General features: G+C 42.7%; 1 protein-coding gene across 1 annotated transcript in view; it reads right to left on the bottom strand.

Moving 5' to 3' along the window:
* The window catches only part of GNA12 (G protein subunit alpha 12), a 40,448-nt gene that overhangs the window by 13,192 nt on the left and 6,416 nt on the right, over positions 1–20,840 (bottom strand). Inside the window, exon 2 of the mRNA XM_036392296.2 lies at positions 15,186–15,401. Within this exon, the coding sequence (XP_036248189.1) occupies positions 15,186–15,401 (216 nt within the window). The remainder of the gene's footprint in view (positions 1–15,185; positions 15,402–20,840) is intronic.

Here is a 20,840-nt window from a genome sequence, read left to right as displayed (position 1 = left end):
ACAGATCTAACAGAATTCCCACACTACAGAGAAACAGACACTGCAAATAACTGCCACAAACTGCAGCAGAGTCTGCAAGGTGAGAGGACACTGATCCAGATAAAACATCCAGATAAAACACTGATCCAGATAAAACACCAGTGTTGGGCACCCACCCTCTGCTCAGGAGCTGGGAAACATTCAGCAGCAGGGCTGAGAAACACAGAGGGAATCCAGGAGACCCTAGGAAGATGTTTGGGAATCTCCCAGCTCTGAGACCTTGGATCCATAAATGGGATGGACTGAAAGCATTGACAGAATTTCATCCAAAGCTGGCCTTTATTTAAGGAACTACTCCATGATGGCTGCTTGAGACATCTACGGACGAAAAGCAAACTTGTAAGCAAAATCTTTGTTTGCAAACACTGAGATCTCCCCTTTTCCAGGTTTCCTGGGATGTCAATCACCTCTTGACTGTAAGGGGTCTGAATGTCACCACTTCAGATGTTTTAGAAAAGCAAGAGGCCCGAGGGAGAAGCAAGGTTACAAAATAACCAGGAGCCCAGTACTTTAAAATGTTCAGGAGTTAGATCAGCCAAGTTTTTGGGTACTGAAATTAGAACCAAAACCTCACCATCTAAAAGTGATAGAGAAAATGATTTCCTCAGTGAGAGGCACTGGACACAAGCAGCAGGATGACACCCTGCCACCACAACACACAAATCCTTTGGAAGTGAAGGGGCTCAGGCTCTGCACCCTGCTTCTGCCCAAGGGCTAAAACTCTCCTGAGGGACAGCTGCAAACAAACAACTCCCCCTCCCCAAGCCCTCGGGCTCCTTCAAGAGATTACTGCTAAATCTGCACTTCTATTCAGCCTCACTGCTAACAGGGCATGGATTTACTGCAGCCAGAAATGTGTTCTCTCCTCTCTGACAGCTGATGAATTCAGTATTATTTTCCAAGGAGGTGAGCAAGTCTGTGCTTGTTAAGAATTCCCCCAGAGGATGCTGAAGTAACCCAAATTGCCTTGAAATGCTGATGCCCATTGGACACTGCAATTCTGTTCTACAGATATTCTACATCCTGTCTGGGCATCGAAATTTATTGACACAAGACAAACATTAATTTTTCATTCAATCACCAGCTCCAGTGCAGAGACCAACCACTTCTCCTTATTTAAGCTGTACAGAATTCCAGCTATCAAATCTCCCCAGTGTTATTTAACTTCCTCCTTAACTACAGACTGAGCTCCTGGCTCCCATCCAGCAACTCCAGTGCTTATCCAAGTTGCTGCTATCTGGACCCTACAAACATGCCAACTACAAAAAAAGTACCATATGGTTCCAAACTTCTAAAAATTACCTCTCCTTTCTCCTGCCTGTTCACACACTGTAGGTATCAGATGTTAAGGTCTGAAAATATTTAAAAAATTCATTATTTGTCATCTCAGTCCAAACAGGCAATGGAAAAATTTGTTGGGACATGACAGGGTGGGTTTATATCAACTCATCCTCCATGACACATGGCCTAACTGTGCTTTGCAGCATATGGAAAATAATAGGTGATAAATATTTATTTAAGTCTCCAGAAAAACTTGAGGTTAATCAGAGCTTCCACATCAGTACTAAGATTTGTGGAATCCTGTGACTGAAATTCCAGCCTTGCAGCTAAGAAACACTCATACAGGAGCAGGGTTCTTTGCTGAAGGGCAACTCTTAACATGTGTTAGCTTTTTCCAGCAATCTAACACAGCAATTCTTTCTCCCAAGTGCTGCAAGGGAAAACTAGAGTTACATTTTTTCCTGAAATTCTAGGTATTTCTACATCAACAGGATGTAGATGAGATAAATTACTCTTGGACTAGGTTAACAATTCTGTCCATTTGTCTCAAATATGCACACCAGCAGCAGTGCCTCCAGGAAGAATGGAATTTTCTGTAATAGACTAAGGCAGGCTCCATCCTACACTAAAAGTTTCAAGAAATATTAACAAAAAATCCCTGTAATTTTGATTTTACTCATACTTACTGTCTTAATCACTGCTGTTTCTGCTTCACAGATTTGCAGTGGCTGGAAGAAAAACAGGTGCAAACAGCAGAGAAAACAGTACTGGCCACAAACAAAACACCAAGTGTAACATAAATATGTTAAATGTTAGCTTCCCAAAAAAATAAATCTAGAAAAATCCTTAACCAGACAGACCTGCACATCAGGGATTCAGCATGTCCTACCCTTCACTGACCAGCAGCTAGCAAGAGTTGAGGAGTGGATGCAAGGGACCAAATTCATGTGGAAGAATCACAGCTATGTTTAAACAACTAAAATAGCCCAACAACTGCATCCAACATCAGCAGTGAGCCCGGCTCAGAGCTGGCACGAGTGGCTGCCAGACCTACTCCTAAGCATCCCATGGAAGGATTCCTTCCTGTTTCCCTGCCAACTGTCCAAGGGAATTCATTGTCTGCAAGTGCTGCCAGAGCCCTTTCATCTCCTCTCCGGAGGTTCTCGCGGAGCCGAGCGAGCGCACGCCAGGCTCAGCTCCTCGTTCCAGGCACAGCCAGATCAGCAGCACCCCAAAAGCAACTGAGCCAGCACTGCTAGAACAAAGTCCTGAGCTGCACAAGGAGGGATGGAGCCAAGATTCTGGCCCATCACCAGCAAATTATCCCATTTATTCTCAGTGGGCAGCTGCCATGGAAAAATGGGCATTTTCAACCAACAGGGCAGAATTTAGAAGCAGCTGGATGTTTCTGCATCCCCTGGAATGATGCACAATCCCGTTATTCCTTGCTCCCAGCAGGTCAGAATGCAAACCTGAAACTTGCTTTGTTTACAGGAGACATCTGCAGAACTAGAACAGACAGTGACAAAAAAAAAGGCACCTCCTGAATTAATCTAGTCAGCAGTACTGACTATCTGATCAAGACTAAATCACAAGTTTACCAGCGAGTTTCCCTTTCAAATCTTATCAGATCAAGGGATGGGAAATAAATATCTTAGATCTTGTGGGCTGAAAAAGCAGCTAACACCAGCCATGAGAGAATGTTGAGCTTGGACTTTTCCATGGCAGGTGGCCAGCTGGAAAGCTCAGCAACTTGGATGCACTTACAAGAGGCATAACCTTGAGTATCTTGCAGAACGATGCTTCCTGCTCCACTTCCACATCAAAGATTTGCTGCAGTGTCCTAATGCTCCACTTTCTGGGGAATATCAGCTCAGACATGTCATGGTGACATTTGTCTGTTGTTAAATGGTGACCATAAGGATTGCAAAGTGCCATTCACCCCTCATATTTTTTTAAAATTTTGTTCTAAACAAGATTTTCTCATTTTGTCTGTATGTATACAACTGAGATGTTTTTAGATGGGCAGAATAAATTGATGGCCTTGCAAAACTCAGAAAGCTGCTCAGAATCTGAAAGAAAGGTTGCATTTTAGCTGAGTTTTACCTAAAACCTAAGTCTTAGCTGCACTCAAGTGTGCTATTTAACAGTTAGATTCCTATAAAATCAAGTGTGTAGAGAATAGAGTGCAGAAAGAAATTAAATTCCACCTTGCTTACATTACTCTGAAGTTGTGCCCCATGCCCATTACCTCAGTGCTTGGCAGGCTCAACCACAGACAGCACAAGGCTTGCAGGTCTCAGGGACTCCTCAAAGCAGCTTCACAGCTGATTCTCAAAACCCATTTGCCCCAGAAATAAAAACCTCCTTTTCCAATAAAAGTTTGGTATTTGTTAATTCTAAGAGACTTAGAACTGACCAGCCCTGAGGTGCAGGTTCTGACTGTTGTCACCCTGTCTGCCCCCCCAGTGCCTTTCCCATCAGTGGGAATTCTCATCCTGCATTACCTTGCAAGGCTTTTTATCTATTCACATCAAAACATATCAGCTATTCGAAATATTCTCCCCCTTTGTGACATCTGTTTTGGCATGAGGAGGAGGAATTATTCAAATCTGCACTTAAATTTTCACCCTATTGATACTTCACTATGAAGATTTCATGCAACCTGGACTACTTTCAACATAACTTCAGAATTTGTTCTCTTTCAGGTCTGAAAACAAATCTAAAGATTAAATCTGTGATTAGAAATAGGTGACAGCTTCTATCCTGAAGGCCTCAGCTACACACAGAAATTAATCAAGCCACAGTGGAAAATGAAGTGAGTTTAACAAACTTTTCCAAGCTGTTGAGCAGACTAGCCTATTAAAAAAATCCTAATTAAAGCCTCGGTCACATCCTACTGAACTGGAGAGAGGGCAGCAGTCCAGCCACGTGGATGGCCAGCTGAACTCCCTGCAAGCAGGAATGCATGTGCTGGCCTGGAAGAAAGGACAGAAAAGGAGAATACAGTAGGTGTTCTTTTGTCTCCTGCCCACATCCAACACCATGACTGATTCACTGCTGTACTCTGACCAGACTGAAACCACATGGATCAAAAGCCTTGAATCCAGAGGTGGAATTAAATGGGAAAGAGTTCCATCAATAAACGAGTACTTTTTCAGTTTGAGATTCTACTGAGTTTTCCAAAGTAGAATTAAGGGAGTACCAAGGAAAGCAAGTCAAATTAAGAGCTTTGGGGGTGGGGTGGAGAGCAGACCTTCTAAGGACAAACAGCAACAGTTTGTTCAGGAGCAAAGCCAAGTGAAGCACAAGTCTGCCTCAGTCTGACTGCAGGAATCTGTGTTGTATATAGAGGAGACATTTGAAAGGTGTCAATAAATTACTTCTCAGAGCAACATGTTTTCCACTTTCTCAAACAGAAAATCTTGCATGATGTTTCCAAGAAGTTTCCTACCCTCCTCCAAGTCCTGAGTCAATAATTGAGACAAACAGGTTTACTCCTCAGAGCTGCTTTAGGTGTAGCTGCAAACTAGAGAAGGTGGGGACCAAGCTGCCTCCTGCCTTTGTGACAGAAGCTTTTCCAGCAGGGCAGCTGAGAAAGGAGAAGTGAAACACTGAGCTAACCTCACCCTTCTCCTTTGGAAAGGGCACTCAACAGCTCTGCTCCCTCCACCAGGGTTTGTTATCAGCTGCTTGGTTTGTAGCACTTTGGAGCACTGAGATATTTCCTGGAACAGCATCACATTCAGATGCATCTTAAGTCATCTGTCTATGAAACCCTCCCCTGTTGCACAGCTACCACTGCACATAAACCCAGCAGTCAAGAGTCAAACACTGCTTCTTCCATCCCTCTGCTCACCTCCTCTTCTTCTTCCACAGTCAACACCTGTGGAACAGAGCCTGGATTTGAACAGTCTGCGACCACTTCAGATACTCCAGTAATTCAGAACACAAACACTGAAAAAACAACTCTTTGAGGTACAGGTGTCTTAGTTAGGCCTCAGGAAAGGAACCATTGCTTGGGAGAAGAATCAGTGAGATAAAGACACTGCCATCACTCCTTGGCAAGCACCAGGTTAAGGCAACTTGTGCCCACTTGTGATGGCCATGGCTTGTTCCTTCCCCAGTGTGTCACCCCCAGGCTGCATCTGCCCCTTCTCCAAGAGCAGCTTCCAAAAACCCCACCCAGCACAACCAAGAGCTCAGTGCAAAGCAGAATCCCCCAAATCACCATTTCCCATTGCTCACTGGCATCACTGCCCAGAGCTACAGCCCAAGGTAAGCTGGAGCCAAGAGTGGTTTGCATTCAGTGATTTTAAGGCAAACCAGGCTTGTTTGGGAGACAGCAGGAGCAGGGGGAAAACCAGAAGAAAAGCAGGTTAAAGACATTACAATCTTTTTGAGAAGTCATTGCAAAAAGGTCAGGGTTTGGACAGGTAGCAAGGGTACAACATCACCACCTGAGCAGGTTACTGCTGCCTCACCATCCTACCTGCATTCTCCTCCTCAGCTTTCTGTCAGGTCCCATCTTTTCAGGAACATGGGCTCATCAAACATAATTCACTCTCATTGTGATAAGTAAAGAACAAATTCAAATATCTGCTAAGTATAAAAATACAGAAGATATGCCAATAAGACTTTCTCATAAAAACAGACCTAGTTTTTAATGATTTGCTTATTTGTTCATCTGTTCATGTTACTTGTTCTTGATCCTACACATAGCTTACAATGAACTAGGATTTTCAGGAAAGCCTGAAAGCATTCATTACCCATTATCCTATTAAATTCAGTGGCCCCTTTGAAAAATCCAAGCCTTAACCTCTTACTGTTTTTTTCTCAAGGGAACCTTTTAGAACATTTTTAAAGGCACTGAAAACCCCCTTGCTCGCTGTCCCAGTTCTAGGTGAAAAGTGCAAGGTTTGGTACCAATAAAAAGCTGAATGGGTACCAAAAGCAAGCTGAATCACTACAAAGAACATATAAATGAGGTACAAAAGGCTGACTTGTAAAACTGGAACTTTCTGAAGTGCACTGTCAGCACTGCTGCTCTGAGCAGAGAGAGCCATGTCAGGGAGACAGGCTTAACAAAACCAGCCACCTCTTCTTGGGCAGTGCCTGTTTCCCCCCCAGTTTCCTGAAACCAACCACAGGGTCAGGAAACTGCTAATACAGCACACAGCAAGTAGCAGGAGCTCTCTCTTTTCCTTCACACAGCTAAGCCAGTCCTTGCTGATCTTCAAGTAGTGCACGTAGCTTTCATACACCAAGAACTTTGAACTCGTGTATCATGGGAACAAAAATATAAATGTCTCCTTTTCAATTGTATCTTTGAGACTGAATGGATGAAACCAGTCTGACAAGAGGAGCCCTTCCACTAGAAACAGTATTCTTTGTTTTCAGGCAGATAAACATTAACATATATGTCTATGCATAATGAAGTATTTTTGTAGCAACTCAAATAAAAGTTTTCCTTGTGCTACCATGACTTTAACCTATGCAGATGCTCATTACTGAATATGTGAGTTCTCTCCTGCTTCCATCAAATTTCAGAAGGAACTCTTCATTAGACTCCCTCTGTCATTCAAAGGGTTCACCTTTAAACGTGCCCAACTTCTCAGATTTCTGGAATACATTTTCATCACTGGGAATCTCTAAGCTGATAATAGTTGCAATTTTAAAGTCTCCTGAATGATTGAGGTCCATTAGAAACTTTCTAAGTATGAAATTAAACAACATAATCAAAGCTAAGGGCTGCTCACTGGGCTGGATTTGTCTCTGCCCAGACCTTTCCTGCACACTAGAAAGGGATAAAGAGATTACTCCAGTGGTTTGTAGCTGCAGTTGGGTACTGGCATAGACAGCCTGAACTGAAAGTTTGCTTCCTTGTTTCTCACAGCATGTGCCAGCATTTCTTGATGGGAATGCAAAGATTAATTACAGCTGTACTTGCTCTGAACAAATCCTCATATTCAATACAGTCCTGCAAGATTTAGAGTAGCACTAATTAGGGCTTAGAACAACAATTCTGCAAAGACAAACATACAGAGTATTTTTTCTAATTATTTTATGCATAATAAAATTAAAGCTTCTTTCCAGAACCAAGGTGGCATTTATTCTCAAGAGCTGGCAGCCAAAAGGACTTTTCCAGCCTAAGAACATTAGATTTAATGTTTCAGTGCTGTTGTTGAAGGTGAGACAGCAAACAATAACCACTTCCATATGCACACAGAAAGGTAAGGATGAGTAAAAAACCTTTTGGGTCACCCAGACAGTTCTCTATGGGGCTCAATTACTAAGAGGTACAGACAAAAAAATGTTTGTACTTGGTAAAATACATATAAGAAGAAAAAAAAATCTTTCAACCGTAAAAATGGCAATCATTAGGCAAGAGGCAAATGCTTGCAATCAATTTTCACCATGGCAGCTGCAAATATGAAGTTGTTTCTCTTATTTATCTTAACCACACCAAAAACACAGTCAGTATGCATTGGCTTCCAAGGGCCAGCAGCAAAAAGCTCCTACAGGAAGCCTTACATAGTTTTTAATCTGCCTTCAAGAATCTGTAAATTAAAGGTAGGTCCACACTCAGTCTGAATTTCAGCCTTTTGGTACCCACAGAGAGCAGAGCATTAATGAAGTGCATTAATTGCACATCTTACAGACTTTGGAGGTGATTTTGCCCAAAGTTTTTGATCTTTAAATAATGTAAAAATTAAAAAATGCTGAGTGCTGGGAATTCACTACACAGAAGAGCAGGACAGCCAGTAGCACAGCTCTTTTTATTCAGATCCATCTCAGCTCCCATATGGTAGGCATATCAATTTCTTGTTATCCACTTATTTATTATGTATGATCTACTCATTACTTTCCATCTTATCCTCCCATTCCATGCAGGCCACATTTCACCCAGCTGTTGCACTTTGTCATAACCTAAGGTCAGGAGAAATCCATGGCAAGAATCCTCCTATTTTCCCACACAACATTTAACACTCAATGCTTGGTTGAGGTTTCAGGTAGGTACAGTCACAAACTGCTGTTCTCCAAGACTTCTCCACTTGCACCGTTTTTAATAAATCATAATTCATCCATTCATTTCTGGTTTCTTCTTCTTTCTCTCCAATATCACAAAGTACTTAAGAATGGCTAATAACTGTTTTACCCATCACAGCTTTCTTAGGTTGCTTTTGCCTCAGAGAACAGCACTCGTCACTGAGAAAAGGTTTTGCAAGAGCAGATTTTGCAGGAATTCAAAATGATTTGCAGTGATTCCCCACATGGTTGTGAACCCAGGAATCCAGCCTACTTTAAATGCAAGTTCTTCTCACCTCTTGTTCAATGGCACTTAAAGCAAAGCTGAGGGTACCAAGAGGAGCATTCCTTGCTGTGGGTGACAGCCAACATCTCCAACTCTGCCTCCTGCTCAGGCTGAATCCCTCCCTGACTGGCACAGCCAGAGCCTGCACTGCTCCAGGAGCTCTCTGCTGGCAGCAGGCCCATGAACATATCTCATTTAAACATTCATTTTTAGAATATTGCAAATTTAAGACTAAGGATTGAACTGCAGATGCAAACTGGCAAACTCTACAGCCCTAGCCAGTACTCAACACAGTATTTTGCATGAAGGTTTCCAGCTGCTTGTGCTTTGCTATCTCTCAATTTTTAATAAAACCTAAACTATAGCTCACTAACTAACTCCTTTAACAAAATACCACTTCTGTTTGAGGGTTCTTACTCGAGACCTTGCTCTGAAAAAAATGTTCCTGTTTGGTCACAGAGACAGGATTGGAAGCCAGGGACTCCAGCTGCTAATCCTTCCTGCTGCAGAGCAGCCACCAGGCTTTGCAGGATTACACTTAAACAAGCAATTAACTTCCCCTGCTGCACAAAGATGAGTCAGACTCCAGAACCTGACCATAAACTTTGGAGGTCTTGGGATTTGAAACAGAACTAGAACTTAAATCTGGATCTCTGGCACTTAATTGCTGTGAGACTGGCTCAAAACCTTGCTCAGATATTTAACTAAGAAGCATCTTCATAACTCTCCCTTCCATATGAGTCCAGAGCAAGTCAGTGATCTTTTGTTAAAGTCTGCAAGTCAGTGATCTTTTGGGTTAATATGACATCTTGTTTCAGATCAGGCCACTCTTTCAGAATTCTAACATAAAACCAGATTATAATCAACTATTATTTTGTTTTATATAAAAAAATACAGCATTATCATTCCTTACATGTACTAGCTATGATTCAGACAAGCCAATTTACCATCCACAGCTTCATCATTAGCTTCAAAAAGAAAGAAAGTATATAATATTGTTAGATACAGATGCACTTGACTTTCAGCACTAAGAGTGTGCAAATACAAAAAATTAAGGCTCAGCAACAGCAAACATGAGTTTCTGCTTTGTAGCTTTACTGTCAATCCCTTGTTTTGTAAAAAATTTTGTGGGTTAGAGTGGTATGTCCCATCCAGATCTAGAAAAGAAAACAAAAAAACCATGTAACTTCCCAGAAATAATTTACTTTCACAGGAGTTCTGCAAGCTAGGAAATACCCATGCAGAGCTCAACAGTAATTTGGCAGAGTTGCTGCCTAGTCCCAATTACATGCATGAAATTGTAACAAGATTTCCCAGGCTGGCACTTTGAACAGTGTGGTTATTGCCTTTGTACATCTCACCAGCATTGGTCAAGCCTCAATGGATTTCACTGATGAAATATGAGAATTTCACAGCTCTGGGAAAAAAAAAAATCATCCTTGCAGAATGGGCAACATTCAGAGAGTCTCTTGTGTAAGCTCATATTCAAACAGTAGTTTGCAAAGAGAAGAGCTGATTTTTGTGTTCCAGCCAATTGTATAAGCTGGGCTTGATTTGACACTCGGTGTTTCCTCAAGTGCAAAGTGATTTACAGCAATGCCAGGCACAAGCATCCCTGCATTTCAGGGCTCTGCCATATGTGCTGAGAGAGCAAATTGCCTACAAACATGCTTTTGGGGCTGCCTCTGCTCTGCCATTGCATCTTAAAGAGAAATCAGCAGTTGGAAACTTTGTGCTTCAGGATTCAGGAAATCGCAGGTAAAGTGCACTGAAGAACTCTGACAAAATACAGCCCACTGCTGTAGATTTCATTGAATGTGTCACTTCAAAGTCACCTACTTCTCACATGAAGTCAATTTTCTGCTGCCCCATCTCTCAATTCACTTGGCTTCAGCCAAATGCTGCCACAAAATCTCCCAGCGCCTCAGGGGCCGATGTACAGCCCAACTGCTGATTACATCACTGCATCATCATTTCTGTACAAAAATAAAGACATTGAAGCCACAGTTTGTCTACTGCTTGGTGGAAGAACCAAGAATTAGTGTGAATAACTGGTGCCTCCCCTGCACACTGGCCAGAGCACACAGCTGACTGCCTGTGAGGCTCTGAAGCCATCAGCTCCTTGCAGGGGGAGGAGGCAGCACAAAGCTCTGCTACCCCAAGGAGGAGGCTGCTCCCTCTGCAGTGCTCCAGCTCGCTGCTGTCCTGGCAGGCAGAATTCAACCAATTCCAGGGGCTGCTTAAAAGAAAAACAGCAAACCCCCCAGTTAATTCTCAGAGGGGTGACCCATGTGCTATTGCAAATATCCCCCAATTCCCCCTCACTCTCACCCAGAGAATGGTGAATGAATATAAAAGAAAGGGTCTTTAAAACATTTTCCAGAGTCTTCCCACAAGCAAGGCTTCAGAGGCTCTCAGTATTTGAAGTATTAATGGAAGCGTTCCATACAATTCCCTGTGCACACAGCTAAAAATAGCTATGGACACAGTACTAAGGTTTTTGTCTATATTTGCAAGAGACTTACTTCCCTCTCAGGAACCACAACTTCCCATTAATGCTGACATTTATTTTTTCTTTTAAAAAGAGCTATTAAAACACCAGAAAGTCTTTTAACACTGCAGGGAACATCAATAATAACATTAATACATCGATAACAATCTCAATTGATATTCTGGTGATGGATCGTGAACATATTTTTTATAACAACAATGTCAATTTTGCTCTAAGAACTGATAAAGGCACATGATGGCCTTGGCAGATCCGCTCATCATTATCCATCTGTTCTGCTCGTGACAAAAATATAATTTTTTTCCCTGACAAGCCCCATTTGTCCCATCTTTACCCACAATGACATCAAGCACGCCAAGCTGCAAGAAGCCAAAAGAGTATCTAACCTTGTGTCACTTTTTGTTCTGGGCACATTAAAGAGAAGTGAATGGCTTCTCACATTCTCACAGTAAAGACCTGAGAGGATGGAAAAAACCAAAAAACCCCCAACCCACAAACCAAAACAGAAACCACATGACCAAAGCAATTCCTACCTTGGCCTTGGCCACCATGGTTTATAGCATAAAAGGAAATGTCACTACTGGGTGAAAAAGAGCCTGCAGACACAAGCACCCAAACTCCCAAATACACCCAAGCAGCTGCCATCAGGCTGAAACTGCAGAAGCTCCCAGCTTCCTGCTCCCCAGGAACATTCCCTGTGGGATTTGTCTCCTCCTGCTGGGACTGGGGGATCTGCAGCCCCTTGCCCAAACTACCACGGGCACCCTCCAAGGAACAAACATCCCCGTGACCAAAATATTCCTTTTGAACACCCAGACAGAAAATGGGTGGGGGGATAATGAGGCCAGGGGAGAAGGGAGAAGAATCCCATTCTGATTACAAAGGAATTCCTATTCCAGTAGTTAAAAAACGAGGACAGACGTGACAATGGAAGCAAACATACAATGGAGCTTTTGTCCCCAAACTACTTGGCTCCCATACAAGGAACAGAGGAACTTGGGTTGGTGGGGACTGGCTGGGGTAGGGGAAGAGAGAGAGGCTGATGTTTGTAAAAAGAAAGCAAAATTGGTTCGTCTGCTTTAAGAGAGGCTGGGAAGACAAAAGCAAAAAGAAAAAAAAAAAAAAAAAGCAGCCTTCTATTGTAGAATCCACCCACTCACTTCTGAAATGCTCAAAGACCCAGACAGGGATTTACAACCAACACTTGTAGGCACTGAGTATGAAGCAGAAAACACTCAAATGCCCAGAGGCAGCTTCTGTGGTGCCAGAGAAGCAGCTTTTAGATTGCACAGGGTTATGGTCAGAGCTGTTTTCTTTCAACAAGTTTGTTACTGCTGAGTCAGTCACTGAGCTGGGCATTGCAGACCATAGGAAGGCACCTGCACACTGCAATTTCCAGCTCTAGTCAACCAACCAACCAACCAACTGCTGTGTTTTACTTTTTAACAGCCCCACAGCTTCCTGGAGAAGCAGAACATTCACAAGCAGACCAATAATCCTTTGAAGCCAAAATAACAACAATGATTTATAAAAAAAGCTGTTGTTCAGTTGACTGCAAGAGGAGGGTGAAGAAAATGCCAGTGCTGAGTGGGGTTATTTTTTCAAACAGTGTCAAGGCACATTCAGAAAGATCACAGTAATGTAAAGCTGCAACATTTTGGTGATGATTTAGGAACTATTTTAAAGATAATAAATTCAGTTTAAACCAAGCATATTCCATTTAATAACTTGCTTATACTAGGGAAGAAAGAGAGTGCTGATGCAGAGGTTTTCTTTAGCCTGAGTTAAAATCAGTTCAGAAAAGATTTATTTTCTCAGAGTCCACTATATCTGGCTTCTATTTATTTACACAAGTCTATATCCAGCAAGGGTTTAAACTAAATGAAGGTATGGGTTTATACATATGATATGCAATTACAAATTAGGCATCTCCTTAAACCACCTCTTTCTTTAAAACATTATGTCGTTTTAATTTTTTAAAGGATTGTACAGTTGCTTATTCCCATATATTGAGGGAATCAGACTTCTGCTGAACTTAGAAGCAAGATATGGAAACTTGTTCAAAGTATTGAGGTGTTAATAATTTGTTCAATCCAGAAGCAGCATTTATAAACCTTTTATGCAGCCAAGTGCTTTTATTTAGTTACAAGTGAGGCACTTCCTGATCCCCTGGTGATGCAGCCTGCACAATAAAATAACAGCACCCAGATTTTCATGCTGCCAGTGCCACAGATGCAGGACTGGGATGGAGTTACAGAGTTTTTGTGACACAGGTGGCTGCAGTATTGACAGGGTACCAGCCCTGGAGCCTGCAGCAGTTCCAGGTGCCCCAGTGACACCGCCCAGGTGACACCAGTGGCATCCAAAAGGATGCACCTTGGAACTGCAGCACAATGTTGAAGATGACAGCCTCTCAAATGATCCCTTGCATGCCTCTCTGCTTTGTTTCTGTGGGGCTTTTTTATTTTTTTTTGCTATTTCCTGTTTAATCCTCTAAGCCAGGGAATGCAGAGGTAGGCCTGCTACTTTTGGAACACAATTTATTCAACAAATAGGACTTTCTTCCCCCCAGTTTGATACTACTTTTATTACTAACCAGTACAGAAATGAGCCTCCCACATGATCCCCATCTGAATCTCTCCCTACAAACAAAATCCATGCCTGACCATAGCATTTCCCAGGGAAAAAAAATAAACAATCTTAGCAGGCTGCTGATGCAACTATTGCTTACTATACTGGATTCTCTTAGCAGTTGTTTCATGGCAAATTCAAGTTCCCTGTGGCACGAGCCATCTTTTTATTCCACAGTGCTTAGAACAGCAAAGCCTGTGTCTACAGATGCTAGGAATAATAGAACAATTAATCCATCCTCTCTCCCCCTGCACATCCTTTCCCCCCACCCCCAGTGCTGTAACATGGAAATTGTTTCATTTTTAGCCTAAGGAAGTGAGGTTTATCCCATCATCCTGCGACAGCTTTACTTCATTTCATTTGTTCTTTACCTATTTGGCAGTCTCATGATACTTCAGAGACAGATTTCAAAGACATGCAACAACAAGACTCAAACAGGCATCTTATTAGTGGAGACAGATGAGTAGCTAAGGGCTGCAGCATGAGTTTAACTACAGTACCAGACACCAGAGAACCCACACAGAGAAGCAGCATGAGGGAACAATCAGAATTTCACTATCCAATCTCTCTAGTTCTCCTTCAGCTGTATCAACTCCCTTTGTAAAAGAATCTAAAGGAGACCATTCAAAGCCCTGTTTCTGTCCTTTAACCCCTCTAATTAAACCATGATAACATAGCAGTTGTGGTACCAGGCTGTCTGGATCAGTACCTTGCTCCACAGAACAGGGAAGAAAAAGAGAGAGGGAAAAAAAAATCCTCTCCATCTTGTACATATGAAGAAAAAGGAGTGGATTATGAACAGCTGTCAGAAACATATCCCATACCAGAAGTGCAGCTATTTTGGCACAAGAGCATGAAGACCTAACAACAAGAAAGCAGAGAAGAGAGCACATTTTTATGCTCACTGTCATCTTTCAGTTGCTTATCCAAGTTTCACTTGCAGACGTCAGGATGAAAAGAAACAGTCAGGGAGCAGCAGCCTGAATGGGTGCTGCATTCACTTCAAAAGAGCTGCATGCAGGAAGAGTTTGCCAGTATCAATATAGTGCAAGCTGGCAGGACTGGAAAGTTACAAATTAAGTGTGCCTTCATCAGTGACCTACTATGAACAGACCTACTGAGCTGCTAAAATATTTTTAGTTCAACCAATTCCTGCCTTTTTTGGTTCCTCTTGCTCTTCCAGTTTATCCAGTCATGTGCACTTTTCCACTCCCTCTTACTGCCATGTAGTTTTTCAAGTTTGGCTCCAATTACCACTTGTTTCTGCTGCTGAAGTGCTCAGATTTACAGCACTCCTACAAACAGCTAACAGGGTGGCTCCATCTTGCACGTAGCAAGCTGTGTTTGAGCTGAAGAGAGACTGACAGTGCAGCACTTGTCTCCTCCCAGCGAGGAGCTGGGTGTACTCACCAGCTGGTACTCGCTGCGGCGGCTGAAGGCTTCCTTGATTCCTGAATCCCTCCAGAGAGCAGCCAGGGCAGGGACGTAGAGCTGGAAGGTGGCAGGCTCGATGGGCATCCCAGCTTTGTTCTCAAAGGCCATCAGGAACATCCCATGCTTCTCATTCTCTGTGTACTGCCAAGGGATCCCCAGCTTGTCCCGTGCGTCAACCAGAACCCTGCAGCCCTAAGGAACGATTCAGAGAAGAAAGTCGGTGAATGAAGATTGAGGACTTGAAGGTACTTGAAGATTATTTTTTTGACACTGTTCTGGTGATACTGAACTTAGGAGAGAAGCAAAAACATTGTTTATTGCAACATCTCCAACAGAAGTAAGATAGAGCCTGCTTCTGTAAGCAATTTAGCCACAAAATATTCCCCCAGGTGGAAAAAGTATTAGCGGCGACAGCTTATGGCAACAAGCAGTGCTACCAACAGATAATGAAAGTAAACATCAGTGAGAGCATGAAAAGTGTCTGGGAATTAAGAAAAGTGTCTGGGAACTGGTGTGTGATCATCATAGCTGTAGTTTTAACAGTAACACCACGCCTGAAACCATTTTCTTCCATCTTTTCCTTTGCATTTGGGTTACTGACAGCAAAAAGGACATCCCAGCTTTCTCAAGCATTAGGGAGATCAGAAGAGCATCACAGGACTGAAGACATTGCATAGATTCCAAACTACCAGGCTCAGGAAAGTAGATCCAGTTTTCCCTGAGACTCAGCTTACTTTTTGAACTTGCCACACATTTGCCAAGCAGTGTGTGACAGGTAGGCTTTGCTATTCTAATACTGGAAAAGAAATCTAGAAGTAAAGAGATATAGTTCTCAAATTCAATTCAGGATTACTGAGCTGGTTCTTTTCACATTTTTCAGTTTTTATGGAAACCTAATTTCATATTCATGGCAATAAGCCAAACACATGAGGTTAAAGAAATTTGAAACTTCAGTCTTGACTCTAACTTCACCTGCAGTAAATGGCTTCCAATGGCCAATATTTATTTCTCAATAGTGAGCCCCATTTCAGTAATAGACAGATCTGCTAATGGTGACTCAGCACCTCAAGTACCACTGAATTCACAAGTAAAATCCCTGGGTTATACTGGATTACTTCCCTCATTATGTTGATCTTTGGTTCTAGAGATACCAAAGCAAATAAAATAAAAAAATCTCCAGAAGTGAAGTTCTGTTTCCACAGCTACTCACAAGAGCCTCCACATTACTGGACTGATCTCTTTTTTTGCACACTTTAAGCTACCAAGACTGCACGTATGTTTTATTAACACTTGAACTTTTCTGCTCTCCAGTCCTTTAGCAGCACCACACAACAACAACAACTACTTCCCAACAGCAACCAAGATTAGAGAGGGAAGTGAGAAGCAACTTAGTGGAGTGTCACAGAATAGGAAAAGTGAAGTGTCGTGGTTGTCACTAGCCAGCAGTGCTCCTGAACAGCAGCTTCCCAAAAATGTAAATATTTATGATTCACTACTGATTGTTACTTTTTCTCATGAAATAGAGAATGTATCTCCACAATACCATGAAAAGACTAAAATCAAATATATTTACCAACTGATGCTTTAAATTCCAGACATAACTATTTAGTAACTGTCATACAAACTAAAAGCCAACTCTCATTCCCAGTTGCAGAGTTTATCCCTTTATTAACAGAAGTCTTTCAATGGTTATTTGAAGGGCACTAGCAAACAGAAGCATGAAAATCACTTATAAGGCTCTGTCTCTGAATTGCAGATGCCTCCATGGCATCTGTGAGGGCACCTCACAGCTTCAAACACTTTTGCAGACCACCCTTGCACACATTCCCATCGTGGCTGCAACTGGAAGGCAGGGTCAGCTCCCAGCCATGCCCAGTTAAGACCCTGGGAGATTTTTCCAGAGGATTGTTGTGACTGAGCCCAGCAGCACAGGGTTATTTCTAGGTGTCCCATGCCAGGTTTGTCTCTGCTCAGTGAGAGCTGCTGTGTATGAAATGGTTAATCAGCACAGCGTGGGACAGTGACCACCATCTCCCCAAGGGCCACCATGTCCCCAGCCACGTCCATCCCCCGGGGGTCACCCTGTCCCCTCACTGCCCTGGGCCCTGCACAGAGCTCCCAGCCCACACAGCTCTGACCTTCCTGGGGCTGGTGGAACCCTTCTCCACCCCACAGCCCCTGCACAGCCTCTCAAAGGAGTGCCTGCAGCTCTGCACAACTCCTGCTTGGATAGAGGAGTCTGGGACCTCAGTCCAAGTGCATTTCCCCACACTGCTGTGCTGACTTTCCTTGTTCCTGCTGGAGACATGGAGGCTCTCAAGAAGCTGTTTGTTGTTAGGGAAAGTTTCATTATTTGTGTGGAGAAAACCACAGAACAGTTTCAATCAAGGGCGTACAGACTGCTCCAGTCCTGGAATAGTCACTTATCTGCGTCTCGCTGGAAATGCAGGTTTGACCCTCCCTGAGGAAAAAAAGGAACTAAAGTCAGGTCCCACAGAGCCTGTGGGAGTGGATCAACCACTGCAAGGGCACCCATGGGGAGCACGTGGCATCAGCATTGCTCTGACTGTTCCAGATGCTGCCACCAAGTCACATGCAGAGCCTGATCTGGGACAAAGTGATTCAGTAGTGGGACGCCAGCACTGACAAACAGACACACACTGCATGAAGGAAATAAAAACACAGGAGAGAAACTAGCAGGAATGCTGTCCTATGCACACCCACAGCACCTCTCATAATTTTTAGAACACATCTGCTTCAACATGTGTCTCTAAAACACATCAGGAATGAAAGCTTCACATAATGAGCAAAATAGTCAATGTTTCTTCTGCCCAACTCTTAGCAGTTAAAGTGTGACTCAGCAAAATCCCCAGTAAAATGAATCTAAACTTAACATTTCTCCATCTCCACAAAACAGTTCCATAAATGCTACAAACAGATGTCAGAAAGATGAGGAGAAACAGAAAACACTAAATTTAGAATGCTGTGTACTCCTTTTCTCACATCTCAGACCTACTGGTAACACTGTATTTTGCAAGCTCACTGAGCATTTGATAATCCCTGCCTCATTAATCTGCAGAGCAAGTCACCATAGGAAAGGTTTCCACTTACTGGAAATACAAGCAAGACACTTTTCCTGCCCCCTTCCTGACAGTTTTTCTGATTTTTTGTGACTATAGAAAATATCAACTCACTCTTTCATTTATGAGGCTGAGTACCATTAATTACCATTCTGTTTTCAAATTTGGACTATGGAAAAAATGATGCAACAAGTTTAGATGGGAAACAAACTTCTGAACACTTCAACTGATTTAAAGCTTTTGTGCTGCAGTTTAAAGCAGGACCCAGAATAAGCATAGGTGGAAAGAATTAAAAGTCACAGATAAGGATAGTGTCAGGCATTAGAAAATAGAAAACCAGCAGCATAATGGAAGCACCAGCTAGGGAGGAAAAAAAAATTAGGAAATTCTCTGTTCCATTCCTTTCTTAATAATTTTAATATATTCAAGTTACTGCATAAATCCCTGCCATGCACAAAACCTGAATGGAATCAGGGTAGAAGAAAGAAAAAGGTGAAACAAGAGTGTGATGAGATCTACCTCATGAAGCAGCACATCTTATACAGAAGAAAATGCTAAATATAGAAATCCATAGATTTGAAAAGACAGCTAAGGCATAACACACAAGAAATCCAGAGAAATTACAAACCACTTGCAGAAAGGGACTAGACAAAGACTATTTTTCTCCTTCCCCTTGCTAGACAAATATGAGTTATCAAACAGTTCAAACTCAAAACTCACACAACCCCAGCCAGCCAAATGCATTTACACAGGATGTTGGCCAGGAGCATAAATGGACTCCAAAAGCCATGGAGAAGAATAGATGGAAGCAAAGTCCAGAGAGGACTATTCGATTACATTCCAGATGCAAATCCTGGCTCGGGGAGTTTCCTAAACCAAAGGCTGCCAATAACTGGAAGAGCACACCAAAGGATCACATTGCCTTGAGCTCGTACCCATTTTGGTTGGGGGCTGTTTTTCCATGTCCCACACAGAGGCTGAGCTCCTCAGCCTGACACAGCACAGCTGTTTGGAGCACGTTTGCTGCTCACCAGCAGGAAGGTTTTACGAGCATTTACACAAACGCTCATTACTAGGACTGGCTCAAATACAATTTCTCTCCTTCATTTTTGAAAGCATTCTAGCTTTGAAAAAAAATCCAGGTTTTCTTGTATTTTTCAGTAATATTTAAATGAATTTGTGGGAATTATTAGAAAGGTTATCATGAGCTAATGTCACTTGAAGCCAGAGATGTTTGCAGTATTTAAAGGGCAGCATGATTTAAGCACATCTTACATCTGTAGTTACACTGCTACATAAAACACAACACTCACTTTTTAAATTATTCATATGCTCCAGTACTTGAAGGATTCATCATCCCTAAAGCCTCACACCTTTCACCAGATGGACCAACTCAGAGGCCAAGTGAACACCCCTCAGTTAAGCACCAAACATAAAATTGGCACAACAGCTTTGGGGAGCATTTGCTCATAGGCAAGGCCAGGTTCTTCCATGCAGTCAAGTGATCAAAAAACCTGATTCAGTGTCTAGAGAGAACCTGCAAGTGTAGAGTTTGTATACAAATAGAAGAGTTTCCTACAGTGCATTTTCTCAAATAATTTTAGAGAATTACTACTGAGTAAGAGAGCATAGACAACAGAGTAACTGTTACACATGAAATACTACAGCAGCTACTTTTTACACTTTTACCATTAATACACTGCTCAACCTCCAGCAAAGCCCAAAATCTCCAGCATCTACATATCAGTTATGGACTTTAGTGTCCTGAGAGAGGTGCTGAGCCCTCCCTGGGGGCTCCAGGTCACAGCTAACAGGCACTGCTGTCTTCCCCTAGGGCTGCAAACCAGCAGGAGCACTGCAGGCACAGGCAGAGTCCAGCCTGTTTCCTACTGAGTGTTTTTCCTCTCTGCTGTTGACAAGGAACTGGCAGAAGTCTGGGGATCTCATCTCACAGAGACCAATCTATATCAGAGCTGCTGCCAACAGGATTGCTCCCACCTCAGCCCACAGATATTCTTTGGAGCCAGAGGAACAATACAAGGTGATGAGGAACACAGGTCCAGCTGCACAGTTTTTAAAAATAAAGTTGTCAGTGTTAGCAAATATAATCATATGCACTGTTTGTAAATTGCTGTCTGAGCACTGCAGAGAAGGTGACCTACTACAAACAGAGTGACAGCAAGACAATCAGATTTTTACAGCACACTATCATAAAAACATTAACAGAGTTTTCCTTTGATCTCTGTCCTTGGAGCATTATGCCAAGCAGCAGTAGAGAACCCAATGTCATTCAGGATAAGGTTTCACATTACAGAACAGCCAAAAAATGAGGTACCATCAAAAGGGGCATCTTTCCTGGCAGTGGAGTTCCACCCTCTTCTGTTTGATAGGTTTGTCACTTGCCTGAGCCCACAATCCAGTGAGCAAACATCACCAAGAACCTGGCTATTCATATCAAAAGTGCATTAGTTTGCTGTGAGGTGAGACACACACAAGGGTAGGGGTGGGAGCAGCACCAGTTGGCCCAGTTAGACAACAAAAAGGCTCCCCA

The sequence above is a fragment of the Molothrus ater genome, chromosome 16 (assembly GCF_012460135.2).
Source record: "Molothrus ater isolate BHLD 08-10-18 breed brown headed cowbird chromosome 16, BPBGC_Mater_1.1, whole genome shotgun sequence".
Classification (NCBI taxonomy): domain Eukaryota; kingdom Metazoa; phylum Chordata; class Aves; order Passeriformes; family Icteridae; genus Molothrus; species Molothrus ater.
Note: the sequence above shows the minus strand (reverse complement) of the source record. Positions and strands in the feature narration are given on the sequence as shown.